The sequence below is a fragment of the Pogoniulus pusillus genome, chromosome 8 (genome assembly GCF_015220805.1).
Source record: "Pogoniulus pusillus isolate bPogPus1 chromosome 8, bPogPus1.pri, whole genome shotgun sequence".
Classification (NCBI taxonomy): Eukaryota; Metazoa; Chordata; class Aves; order Piciformes; family Lybiidae; genus Pogoniulus; species Pogoniulus pusillus.
Window position 1 is genome coordinate 25,860,486 of NC_087271.1, and position 12,543 is coordinate 25,873,028.

Here is a 12,543-nt window from a genome sequence, read left to right on the forward strand (position 1 = left end):
ATGCCCAGGAGGGGTTGCCAACAGAGGGGAAGGCTCCTACCTCAAGGACAGACCTTGGGACTTGGAGAGAACCCCAGGTGATGGGTCATCCCAGGGCTTACCCTATCCTCTCCCACTTTCCCTGGGAGTTGGGCTGATTCTCATGTCCACAAGGCACAGCTACAGCAGGTGTGATGCTGGTGGTGGGCAGGGGGCTGTGTGTGGGATATCCAAGGAACCCCATACAAGTGGGCCTATGGTGTCCCAAGACCTGTGAAAAGGGTAGCTGTGCAAAGCCTGGTTTCTGTCCTCTTCCCAATGTGTTCCCTGTGTGGCTGATACCCCAGACACTTGGGAGGCCCCTTGTCATGGAAGATGTATCCCACTGCTGCCATCAGCCTCACTGATGTCCTACCAGCAGCACCTTCTCCCCATTCTCCTGAGATCAGAGTGACAGGAGGTGGCATGTCCCACTGCTGTACCTGAATTTGTGCACTGCTCTCTCCTCTTGGGCTCCCACGAATGTTTGCTTTGCCCTGGGGAGTGCTAAGCATCAGCTGGGCTCCTCGGGGTGTTGGGGTGCAGGGCAGGGGCTACATGGGGCCCCATGGGGCTCCAGGAAGATGATCTGCTCCCTAGCTGCTGCCGGTAGCAGGTGACATGGTGCATAAGCCTGTACTCCTGCCCCTGCAGAGCGGTGGTGTTCCTGTGTCACTTGTCTGATCTGGAATGACTTCTGCAGGACCAGGGCCCGCTGTGACATCTGTCTCTGGCTATGCTTGTGTAAGGTAGAATGAGGGTGACATGGTCCATCCAGTAAGCCTGAGCATGCTGTGGTTGCTACTGTCCCCGTGAGACAAAACACCTGTGGGAGATAGCTGTGACACAGATGGACCAACCAGTGGCACTGTTCCCATCTCAGCAGTGATGTGGCTCCTTTGGGGATACCTGCCCCAGAAAGAGTGTCCTTTTCTCTGCTGACTGAACCTCCCACACAGTGTGTCTGTGTGCCCCGGTCTCATGCTCCACACTCTGCCCCTCCACAGCTCTCCTAAGACATGGGCCATCCCGGAGGCCAGCCCAGCCTGATGACAGTGGTGGCTCTGCTCTTGAAGGGCTGGGAACAGAAGATGGACAAACGGCTTTGAGCAGCTCCAGCACCTCCATTTTGGGAGCGACCTGGAATTTGCAGCCATACACCAGGCAAGGTTGGACATTGCCTCTAAGGGGTCCTATCAGTGCTGGCAGGAAGTCACCTCTTTGCATTAAGGAGCTGGCAGGTCTGGCAGTTCAGTCACCAAGCCGGTTCCCCCAGGCAATGGGACTAGTCCAGGACTTAGCCCCTGGCTCTAGAAGACCCACAGCACTGCCAGTTTGCTGCAGGGCTTATGCTCTTCCTGTGGGGACCTGGCATGTGTTGGAGATGGCTTTCTAAACTGCTTCCTTCCTAGATGCTGTGGTGAGGTCACTTTCACTTGGCTGGGCACCTAACTTTGTCGGGGCTGTATCTAGACCAATTCCTGCTGTGAGTCTTGTTGAGAAGCTACCAGTGTCAAGGAGTCCCTGAGAGAGCATGCAGAGTCGCAGGCAGGACAGCCCTCTGCCCCCTGACACGGCATGCACCAACTCAAAAATCCCTTTCCCACCGGCCAGGAGGAGCACAGCATTCTTCTGTTTCCATTGCCAGGCCAGTGGCCTTGGCTATTTGCAGCTCCCAGCTTCTGCCACCAGGTTACTGTGCTGGAGGAGACAGAAGTGAAACCAGGCTGGGGACAGCCCAAGCAGGGGAATCCCTCTGCCTCCATTTAAAAGGACCAAATGCAGCAGAAGAACGAGGCCAGCCAAGCTTGTTTGATAGCTTTATTGCTTCTGTGATATGACTGAATTGATGTGACATAAGCTGGCTTAGGGGAGCCTGCAAGACTCTTTACCCTCCCTGCCTACAGGGGAAATAAAAAAAAAAAACTCTCTCAGAAACAAAAACTGATTTAAAAAACCTCATGGAGTTCTTGCATCTCAGCTTGGTACAGTACCGGCAAGTACACTGGCCTTCAGAGCAGTCCCCACGCAGGCTGTGTGAGCACGGGGTGCCCAGAGGGGCTGGGTAGCAGCCCGGGTCACTCACACCAAAGGACACATCTCTAATACTGCATGTAATGTGCACCTGGTGCCAATGGAGCTCAGCATGGCAGCTGCCTCCCTGCCAGGCAGTCTGGAAGCCCTTGTCCGTCACTGGTGCTGCCCGTACTCAGTCTGTCAGCCCCTGTTTGATACAGAGTCCTGTCCTGGCACCTTCCCCCGCTCCCAAGAGTGCCCACGCTGAGGAGTAAAGCAGCAGTGACTCCCTGTTGCTTCCTTCCCCAGGAAAAGGAGATGCTGGGCTGAGGGATGCCGAGACGCAGAAGATCCTGCTGCTGCTTTGTGCTCTCTGTCTACGGTGCCTCTGTTTGGCATGTGAGCCTGAGACCACAGCATGGCCTAATGGGGTGAGCTACCGGAGGGAGGCTGGTGGGCACTCGGGAGAGCTGCATGCCACAAATGCATGAGCAGCCTGTGCTCGCGCTGCGGGCAGCAGAGCAGCAGCTCTCTGGTAGTCCCTCTCCCCCCGAGCAGCACATACTGGTTGGCCTGCAGCTCCCCAGACCTGCTCTCTGCACCAGCTGGCACAAAAGCCCACTGAGGGAACTGGCTCCCCGACCTCCCTGCACTTCCCTGGCCTCTCTAGGCAGGTTCCCTGCCACCCGAGTGGCCTTTCTGCACAGCAGTGTGTCAGAGGCACCAGGCAACCCAGCTCTATATTTAGGCTGTGGAGAATTCCCCTGGGCTCTCCCTTCCAAACTGAAAAGGTGAGTCACCGTGAGGGAGAGGCCAAGACTCATATCCGTCCCACTGACCCTGCTCTGACCCGAGCGCACCGCTCTGAGCTGGCAGGACTGCAGCATCTGGGAGGGCAGGAGGTGGCTGCAGGTGTGCACGGGGAGGCAGCCAAAGGAACAGGATCCAGGAGCAAAGCCCAGCACTATGCTGCTCTCAGGGCTGCGGTGTGCTCCCCCACTGCCCGGCTGTAGGGCTGCACCGTGGGTGTGCTTGTCACACCAATGTCAAATGTGACAAGTGAGTCTTTAATCCCCAGGCAACCTCCCATTCCTTTTTCTTCTTCCAGGTGGTCCTGGCTCACCACAGTCACTCTGGGACGTGCACTCACATACGCAGACCCTGCACTTCTTCCTGGAGACATCCATCAAGATGGAGTGAAGGGCTTGGATGCACCTCTCTGGTCTGCAGTGACAGCTTCCCATCAGGACCTGTCCCTGGCCATGCTGGGGAGTTGGGATGCCAGTGCAAGGAGAGCAAGGACCATGCTCTTTCCTTAGACCTGGAACCAGTGAGCTGGAAGATAAAGGTACCCTGTAGCTTTGTAGTGCACAATAAAACAGACTAAAGCAAACTACTGCCCCCACAAACTTTCATGTGTTTGCCTTCTCTGGGAGTTGAAGAGCAGCCCGGCATGGACACCAAAGGCTTGTCTCTCCCACTCCTCCTGGCTGCAGCCACCAGCCATCTGGCATCTCAACTCACTGCAGCATAAGGATGTGGCCCATTATCCCATCACTGCTCAAGGGCTCCTAGAGCAGCTGGTTAAAGACCTAGTTCAAGCACTAAGGTGGAGGGCAGGTGCCTACCCGTTCCTGAGCCATAGCCTCAACTGGATCCAGGCTAGGCACCTCCACTGCCACCATGGCAGAGACTCCATGGTCAGTGGTCCCAGGTGAACTGCAAAGACAGGGAGAGTGATGGAATTCCAGTCTCTTGGGCTCCTTAGGCAGGAGAAACAAATTAAGGTAAAATATTCCAGTAAGTATTTGCCACAGCATATACTCAAAAAAATGCTGGAAACCCCAGCTCTCCAGGCCAGAAACCTCACAGAGCATCCTGGGGGAAGGTGTATACTGGCTGGAGCAGGGACTGCCTGTACGGGAGGTCAGAGGGACAGGGGAAGGAACACTGGAAGGAGGAAGGGGAGGGAGAGCCTCCAAGTATCTGTCATTTGTGTCCTGGAAGAGGCAGGATCTTGTTCCCAGGTAGCTCCCATGAGGTGAGCAGCAGCCATGACCAGAAGCTGGACAAGACTTGCCCGAGCAAGCTTCTTGGCTATGGGTGCACCACTCAGGAGAGGCTCCTAAAGTACACATCCCATGCTAGTCTGTGAGCAGCACCCAGCACCATGCCGTGAGAGCTGCCTCTGCCTGCAGTCTGGTCTCAAACCACTCCATATGGTTTGCTCCTCCGACCCATGCCTGGGTCGTTGCTTGCCCCTCCTGCACGTTCCCTCTGCTGTCTAAGACCCAGAGTCACAGACCCCTAACAAGTCAGTGGGAGCAGAAGCAGCCCAGGGAAACTGTGTGAGCCCTGCTCTGAGCATCCCTTGCCAATGTTAGGGCCATGTTCTCCCCTCAGATCGGAGCAGGGCTTTGGGTTGCACCATGAGCAGTGCCAGGACCATGAGCCCAGACAGCATATCTCTGTGATCCCCCCCCCACCTCATCACTGTCTGGCTGCACACTGGTGCCTCAGCACATGGGGATAGTGCTTGTGGGAGCACACTAGCCTGTTCTAGGCTAGGAGAGACTGGGAGCCCATTGCTACCTGTAACCATTCTCCAGCATTCTCCTTCTGCCAATGCACTCCAGGTGGATGACATCACCCTGCTGTCCTCACACTCAGCCACTTTGCTCAGTTTATTCCAGCTCCTCTGAAATATGTACACAAATCAAATGTGCAAATACTGCAACCTGGGACCAAGATGGCAAAGGAAGGGACATGCTCCTGAGAACACAAGGAGCAGCAGTGCTAGAGCAGCACGGGAGGAGCTTGGAAATGAAGTGAACAGGTGCTGAGCAGAGGATGAGAGGTCCCTGTGCCACCAGCAGGCTCCATTGTCACTGAGGTCACACGTCGCTTAAAGGGAACATGATTGAGTCTGGAACGTAAAAGAAACTTCTCTGCTGGCCTGCTCTCAAACTGTAGTTTCAAGGTCTGACCTCCTTCTAAAGAATAAATTACTCCTTTCCTCCACAATAAAAAGCATGATGCTGTCCAGAAATGGTGACACCAATCTGCATGGACTCCACAGGGGCCCTGCACAGCAGGCACACACTAAGAGAGGCCTGAAGGCCTTGAGCACATGAGAGGCTGGCTCCTCAGCACAGGGAGACAGGAAGGTGGGGAGCGTCTGCTGCAAGTAGAGAAAGCCGTCGGCTCCTCGCTCCACCTTGGGGTCAGGGCAGAGGCAGAGCAGGGAAATGGCTATGGAAAACACAGCCTAGTAAGTGGCTGCTGCCTCTATGCAGGAAGCAAAGAAAAGTGCAGAAAAACAAACCCATGCTCATCTCCATCCAGAAGCTCCAAGTGGAGAACTAAGGAAAGCCATTATTCTCCTTTCAAATTATAGCAGCACCAACGGATCAAGGTTTTGGACGGATTTGTTTCCCTGGGGATAGGTCTGAGGCCAGTGACAATGCAGATGGAGTGTGGAGAGGCTGGGCTTTTCGCAGGGCTGTGCACCTTGGTATCTCTAGTGTGATTCCAGCAGAGTTTCTTGTAAAAAACACTTTGTACATTCAGGCACTGCTGCCTCGGAGCAGCGTCACCCTCCCATTTGGCACATATTATTTTATTCACAACCTTTTCTTCTCTCTCTTCTGAGTCTTTCCTGCTTAATTCGGGACACAAAAGATCCATCTGTGATGCAGAGTTCAAGAACTGACCATTAGACCCTTGTCCACCTCCTGCCAGTTCCAGGTCTGGAGGCAGCAGATCCTACAACCCTTGCACAGACTGGCAATGCGAGAAGGCCTTCCCAGAGCACCTGGGCATCTCTTCAGTGAGGTGGAATTCTTGCAGGGGGCTGCCAGTGCCTGCTCACAGAGCTGCAGCGTGTGTCTTCATCTCCTCCCTTGGAGGCAGTGGCTGCAGCCACTCAAATCCCACTGGTTAGGTCAGTGATGACTCGAGCTTTCACCAGCTTCCGCAGGAACTCCTTCTCCCGCTGGATGTTGTGCGTCCAGGACTGGAAGGAAATGGGAGAGACAGGAGGTCAGCAGCTATCCTGGCCATGTGTGCTCCCATCCCCTACGTTTCAGGAGACTTTGGCTGGGGCAGGGCAGTGGCTTTGGCCAGGGAGACAGACCCCGCTGCAGACCAGAAGAGTCCTTGCAGACCAGAGGCCTTCTGTTTCCTAGCATTGATACAGCCAGCAGGGTTGGACCTAGGTACCTGAAGTAAGAGGTCTCCCTTCTGACCTCAGGTACTTAGAGGGTGAATTTTTTTTGGCATGGTAAGATCTGGGCAATCCAGGTACCTTAGGCAGATGGAGCTGGTTACAGTGCCCTTCCAAGTTACCACACAAAGGACTCCAGCTTCACAGCATTAACAGTTATGTACACTGGGGAACAGAGCTGGCAGAGGACGCAGTAGCAGGACATGCTGTACCCCCATACCTCGCAAGGGAGGTCTCTGGAGGATGTATAAAGGTACACACAGATGAAGAACCCTAACACCTGCCCCATCTGGGCTGGCTCTTGCCTTTGCTTTCATTATCAGGACCAAATCAAGTGCTAAAGGTTACAGTAATACAACACGAAGAGTGTAATGGTCACATCTCCCAGCTAGGCATTTCAGAGCACTGATTGCTATAGCTGGTGGCAGCCCATTCAGATGCGTTCCCTGCAGCAGGCTTTAGCCATGATCACAGCATCTGGCATCATCCCCCTATGCTGGTACTATTAAAGCACTTAACAAAAGCAGGTTTGTCTCCCTGAGGAGACCAGGGCAGAGCAGGGAAAAGCAACTTTTCCCAAAATTCACTAACAGGACAAGAATGCCAGTCAATGACTCCAGCACAGTGCTCAGGTGAGCAGGTAATTTGAACTCTAAATATGATCTGGATTATGACAAAACCACTCTATGGGAACCTCTGTGAACAGCCTTGTCCAAAAAAGTGCCAGCCCCAAGAGCCCTCTGAGAGCACTTTGTCATAGATATCTAAACCCAGGTTGCCCACTGAAAAGCCATGGACACCTGCCTGCAAAGCATTGACTGTGTCCATCACACACAATGTGCATGTGTTTCTCCTGGTGCCTGTCCAGGACAAACAGCTCTCAGTCATGACTGCTGTGTGGCAGTGACAGCCCTTGCCATGGTCTGCAGCTTGCTGCCAGGAAGTTCAAGGGATGGTAGGTTCCTCTCTAGATTTCCAACACACTTTGGAAATATCTCTCTTGCTGTTACTTGTCTTGTAACTTTGTTCAAAAGAAGTCTTCAACTTTCTCTGATTCCAGTGACACTGTTCCCTGAATGCTGCAAAGGGTGCACCAGCACTGGGAACAGCAGAGCCACATGTGGTAAACTGTACAGGTGCTCTTAAAACGCAGACCTCATCTCTAAACTGAGAAGGCGGTGCCCAGAAGCAGCTCGGCATTTGGCCTCTGCTAGCATAAAAGCAGAAACTGAAAACTGGCACTGGGAAGAAAGCTGGCTTGGAAAACAGCATGAACTTCAGAATGCAGCAGTGTGAGTGATGGTGCTGCAGAGCAGAGGGATTTGGGAGAGCAGGGCTGTATGTACCTATCACTCGGAGTCAGAGAGCCAGGACCCCCCAACATGCTGGAAACAGTCCCACATGTGGCATATCAGTTGGGGGTCCCAGGTTTGGCCTCCAGCACACAGCAGTGCCTCTTGACAACACAGCCCCTCGCTAGGAACGCAGGGCAGTGGCAAAGGCAGCTGAGCATGCACAGGTGCTCCTGCCAGCAGGCACTGAGCAGCCATCTGCTGGCGCTGAGGCTGCGCTGGAACACCACCAGCTCTCACTGCATTCACTTACATCTGTTTTATCTTGTTGTTCAAAGCCTATTTGAAGCACTAAGGAGCTTGATGTGCCTGATACATCATAACACAAGATGATCCCTCGTTATGGCCTCAACAAACAGTACAAGAAACCCATTGGTTTCACCCAAGACAACATACTTGCATCCTTTAGTACAGATGGCAACTAACTCAGCATCACCTCAGGCCACAGGCCAGTGCCTTTCTGATGGCAAGAAGAAATCTGCTTTGTCAAAGGTACAAGTGGAGCAGGAATTTAAATACAAGAGCGGGATAATAAAATTTTGGGTGCTACAACTGCAGTCCCTTGCATTATGGCCAGGCCTGGTTCCAGCACTGAGTGCAAGGCTGCTGCCAAGACCTATGAACCTCTGGCTGCTCAGCATCCAGGGTGCACTGCACATGGGGCACTGTCACAAACTCCACTTTCCAAGCAGAAAGACACATATAAGAGAGTTCAACTTCGTATTTGATTCATGCATCTTAATGGTGTCTGTGGCAGTACTCTCAAATGTTTTGTGGCTGAATGTAAGACCACAGAGGAAGAGAATTCCCTGGTGAGGACAGGCTTTCGCCCCTCCCAAAGAGCACTGGCAGGGTGCTCCGCGTGGTGCTGCTCCCCCATGGCTGACAGCAAGGCCAGCAGGAGGGATGAGGCATGTCTTCAACACCAGCTCCAGTTACTGATTACAGAAGGGCTCACTCCACTGACAGACAAAGCTGATCAGGTGAAGGATGCTACATTCCAGCACCAGCCATGGCACTGGGGAGAAGAGCTGGTGCAGATTTCTTGATACTGTCAGAAAGAGGTTGGCACCTCAATGTCACGGGGGAAAGTCAATAAAATGAAGCCAACCTCCCCCCAAGTTTTAGGGTGTATGCACTCTAATTTGCACTGTGAAGCACAGCCTGGGTAGCACATACTGCTGAGAGACATTTTAAGCAGAAGACTGTGAGCAGAATCCATGTCTGGGGGGTTGTGAGCCCTGGAGGGTTGTGAAGCAGCTGCAGTGATGGTGGTTCATTCCTGCTACTACTGCAAAGAAGCCTTTTCCTGCTCTTGGATGCTGTGCTGGCAAGATGCTCATTGTCCCTTTTCTCTGACCCCCTCTTCCCGTGCATACCGAGCCTCATTTCCTGTTCCTGTACATGAGATTCTTCCCGTTCACAGACCTCCTGCCCGAAATCTTGACGCTACATTTTAGCATCACAAGCAGAAAACTCCAGCTCTTCTCTCATGAATTAGCACTTCCAGACAGTGACAGAGCAACTTGGAACATTCACTGCCACCTCCACCTTCTTGTCCCTGCATGTCATCACCACCCCTGCTCCTGCAATCTGGCAGACTGGCTCTGCCCTCTCCTTCCACCACTCTCATCAAGCAGCTGTCTGATACAGCTTCCACTCCTGCAAACAAATGGGCTGCTTGTTTGAGCCCACGGTCAGAGTAACGAACTTCTGGGAGTTCCAACAGGAAAGGCTCAGGAGGCTGCAGAGCCCTTCTTGTTCTCTGGGGATCAGGCTGGGCTTTCTTTGCTTTGCACCTCTCTGACTGGAGTGTGATTGCTCCTTACAGCAGAGAAAGAAGCAGCAGGCGAGTTGGTCTGTGAGCACATGCGCTGCTACGGCTGTCCATCCCAGAGAAGTGGCAGTGGGTCTGATCATTTGGTCACAGTTATTAGGTCAAAATCTATCATCAGTTAAAGCCACCTTTCAGGGTTATGCAAATGCAGCAGCTCCAAGCCACCTGTCCTTTTTTTTCTGGTCAGCTTCATGAGGAAGCACAAAACATCCTCTGCCTCTTCAAAAGAAGCCAAGTAGAATATTTTAAGATTAAGTAAACGATTCTGAGAACAACCCAGGAGGAAGATAAGCTCTCCATCTGTAACCAGTTAGAACCAGGGAATGCCCCAGCTCCAGAGCACATTAGCCTCACCAAGTGCATTGCCATATTTTAAAATACAGGCAGATTAAATCAGAGAGGGTTAAGTCAATGAGGAATGCATTCAAGGGAAACAGCAGGTTTCTCAGGTCTGTTAAACCCTCCACATTTCTGCAGGTTACCAGCATTTCCTCCTGCAAACCTGCACAGAAACTCCAGCAGCAACAAGAAGCGCTGCTTCACTGGAAACAATTTCCAGCCTCTGCCAGTGTTACATTATCTCTGCCTTTAACTTTCTCTGCCTTGTATCTAGAACCGCTTAGTTTTCAAGACTCTGCCTTGCCCATGCCCTTACTGTGGTCTCAGCATGGTTACCACGCACACTAGGTGTTTAATATCACTCCTGAGGTGCGGTTTCACCTCCCATGACACCATGACCAGGACCTGATGCCCCCTCCTCTCCCAGTCCACCCACCAGGACACAGAGCACCACAGACTGCCCAATGCCACCGGCACCCCCTCACGGGTCAAAAAAGGGAAGGCTGGGCACCCTCATCTTTTAATGTTTAGGAGGTGCACTCACAGCTCCTTTGTGCCCAGCCCTTCTTATACCAACTTGAGATTTTAAACAGCTCTTTCTGCTCCTGCTTATTCTTAATACATAGAGAGCGAGCAACTGTATCTCTTCTCAGCCTTCATTTTACCAGGCTAAACAAGCCATGCCCTCCTTCTGCCAGGCTCTTCATGAAACAGGCTCCCTATGAAATCTGGGAGATTTCCCAGAGCTGTGGTAGCTCCCTGTATTCCTGTTTACTCCAACTTCACTTCTCGTGAGCCAGAAAAAAGGCAGAGGTGATTTTCTCTCTCTGCAAGAAGTACTTTCCTCTGGACTTCAGAGTTGTATTTGCCTTTTTGTTTCTTTCTTTTTTCCTCCACAGTAACACCTGGCATCCTGAATTATGCTGTGACTTATGTGCACCTATCTAGGCACTTCCCTCCTCTGTTATTACCAAATGATGTTATATCTCAACTAGCTACACCAGCCAAAATTTCTGGTATTGCCCCCAACAGCATGACCTTCCATTCATACTCTTAGGTTTCATGCCACCCATTCTACTCCCGTTCTCAAGGTGCTCACATGGTCTTCCTGGATGCTATTTTGATCCTCCCTTGTATTGACCACACCTGGTTTTGTCTCATCACAAATTCCACTTGCACACCATTGCCTTCTGTGCCAGCAAAATCAATAAAGCAAACACTAAACATGACCTCCCGTGGGGGAACTCCCATCTGTCCATTCAGTGTTGCTCTTTGTGTTCTCCTTTGAAGAGACAATTCACATACAGGTGTTTCACCAAACTGTAGCTTCTGAAGCTTAACTAATAATGTCCCACAGAGCACTGCACCATGTGCTTAACTCAGCTTCAGACAGACTGGACTACTACACTTCCTCTGCTCCCAGAATGATTTTTTTATTAATCAAAGATATTAAATCAAGTTTTTGTAACCTGCCTTTGGTAAAGCCACGTTGTGTTTGCTTTCAGGATTTAATTATTCTTTCATTTAAACTCTGCTCTGCAGTTCTGAATAGTACCTTTGAGGTCAGATTAAGAGGTCTGAATTTGACAGGATTATTTTCCTTGCTTCACTCTCATCCCCCCAAAAAATAAAGGAAAAAGAGGTATTACATCCACTGCAATCTAATCCTGTGGAATCATGTGTAACCTGACAGATTTATTTAGGACCTTTTCCTCTGGACTCATAGCTTAACCTTTTCCTCTGGGCTCATAGCTTAATTGGCTCAGCAGCACAGTGGTTGGGAGAGATCTCTCACGCTCTTACGCCTACCTTATTATCTCCAACAGCTTTTGCCTTTTGCTCCTGACCCAGTCCATTTGTGTTTCTATGAACTTCTCACCATAAGCCACCCTTTCTCTGACATTCATCATCTCACCCTTAGGGAGGTAATATATAAATTCACGTGGTTCCCACTTTGCCTCTTTAATCCCTACGTCTTCTGTTTCCTTCACCTCCCTAGATGCCACAGCCCTGGTAATCCTTTCCTTTGTTTCCATATTATTTGTTTGACAGTGGGACTGTCCAATGTTTGTTTATTTTCCTTTCCAAGATCTAAATCAACATGACTTGCCAGTTTCCATTTTATCTTTGTCCTTTCCAAACGCAGTGTGAAGTCTCTTGATGCTCTCCTGCACTCCTGTTACTTTGAACACTGCTGTGAAGCACTGATTTATGAAGTTACATCGACAGCCTTTGCCTGCCAGTTCCCTCCTTCCTGCAAACACAAATTGATGATAGCTTTTGCACTTGTCAAAAAAAAAAATTTCACATCTACAATGAGTCCATAAGCTTTTTAGTGTACTTCCCTTGGACAGCCCATTCTCCTAGGCTAGGCCTAAATTCAGAGAGGCTACCCTGCAGGTATCTCCTGGTTCCACTGAGCACACTACCTGCACTGCTGACACTTCTCAGTATAATTACAGCCCTACTTATCAAGCCCTCTCATTTTTGAAGCAAAATCTGACTTACAACATCTTTTCTGTTGCCTTTCCATTTAACCATAAAGGCATTCAATCAAAGGCCATTTCCTAAAATGTCCCCCTCTAAGGTCTTCAGACCTGCTAAAAACAGCTCTGGAAGACCATTAGCTCTTCTTATGCCCTCACACAAGAAGAGAGAGATGTGCCAGCTACTGCATCTGGGAATATCTAGGTTCTCCCCTTGACAGTCAGACTGGCTCCTACTGTACATCTGTAACTGTACAGTTACTGGTGGTA

General features: G+C 51.1%; 1 protein-coding gene across 11 annotated transcripts in view; it reads right to left on the bottom strand.

Annotated features, from left to right (window-relative positions):
- Window positions 1-1,825: 1,825 nt before the first annotated feature.
- Window positions 1,826-12,543, bottom strand: part of ST3GAL3 (ST3 beta-galactoside alpha-2,3-sialyltransferase 3) — a 202,528-nt gene continuing 191,810 nt past the window's right edge. For all 11 annotated transcript variants that reach the window (XM_064147747.1, XM_064147746.1, XM_064147745.1 and 8 more), the window contains one exon: window positions 1,826-6,049. In XM_064147747.1, the coding sequence (XP_064003817.1) occupies window positions 5,960-6,049 (90 nt within the window). In that variant the 3' untranslated portion in view covers window positions 1,826-5,959. The remainder of the gene's footprint in view (window positions 6,050-12,543) is intronic.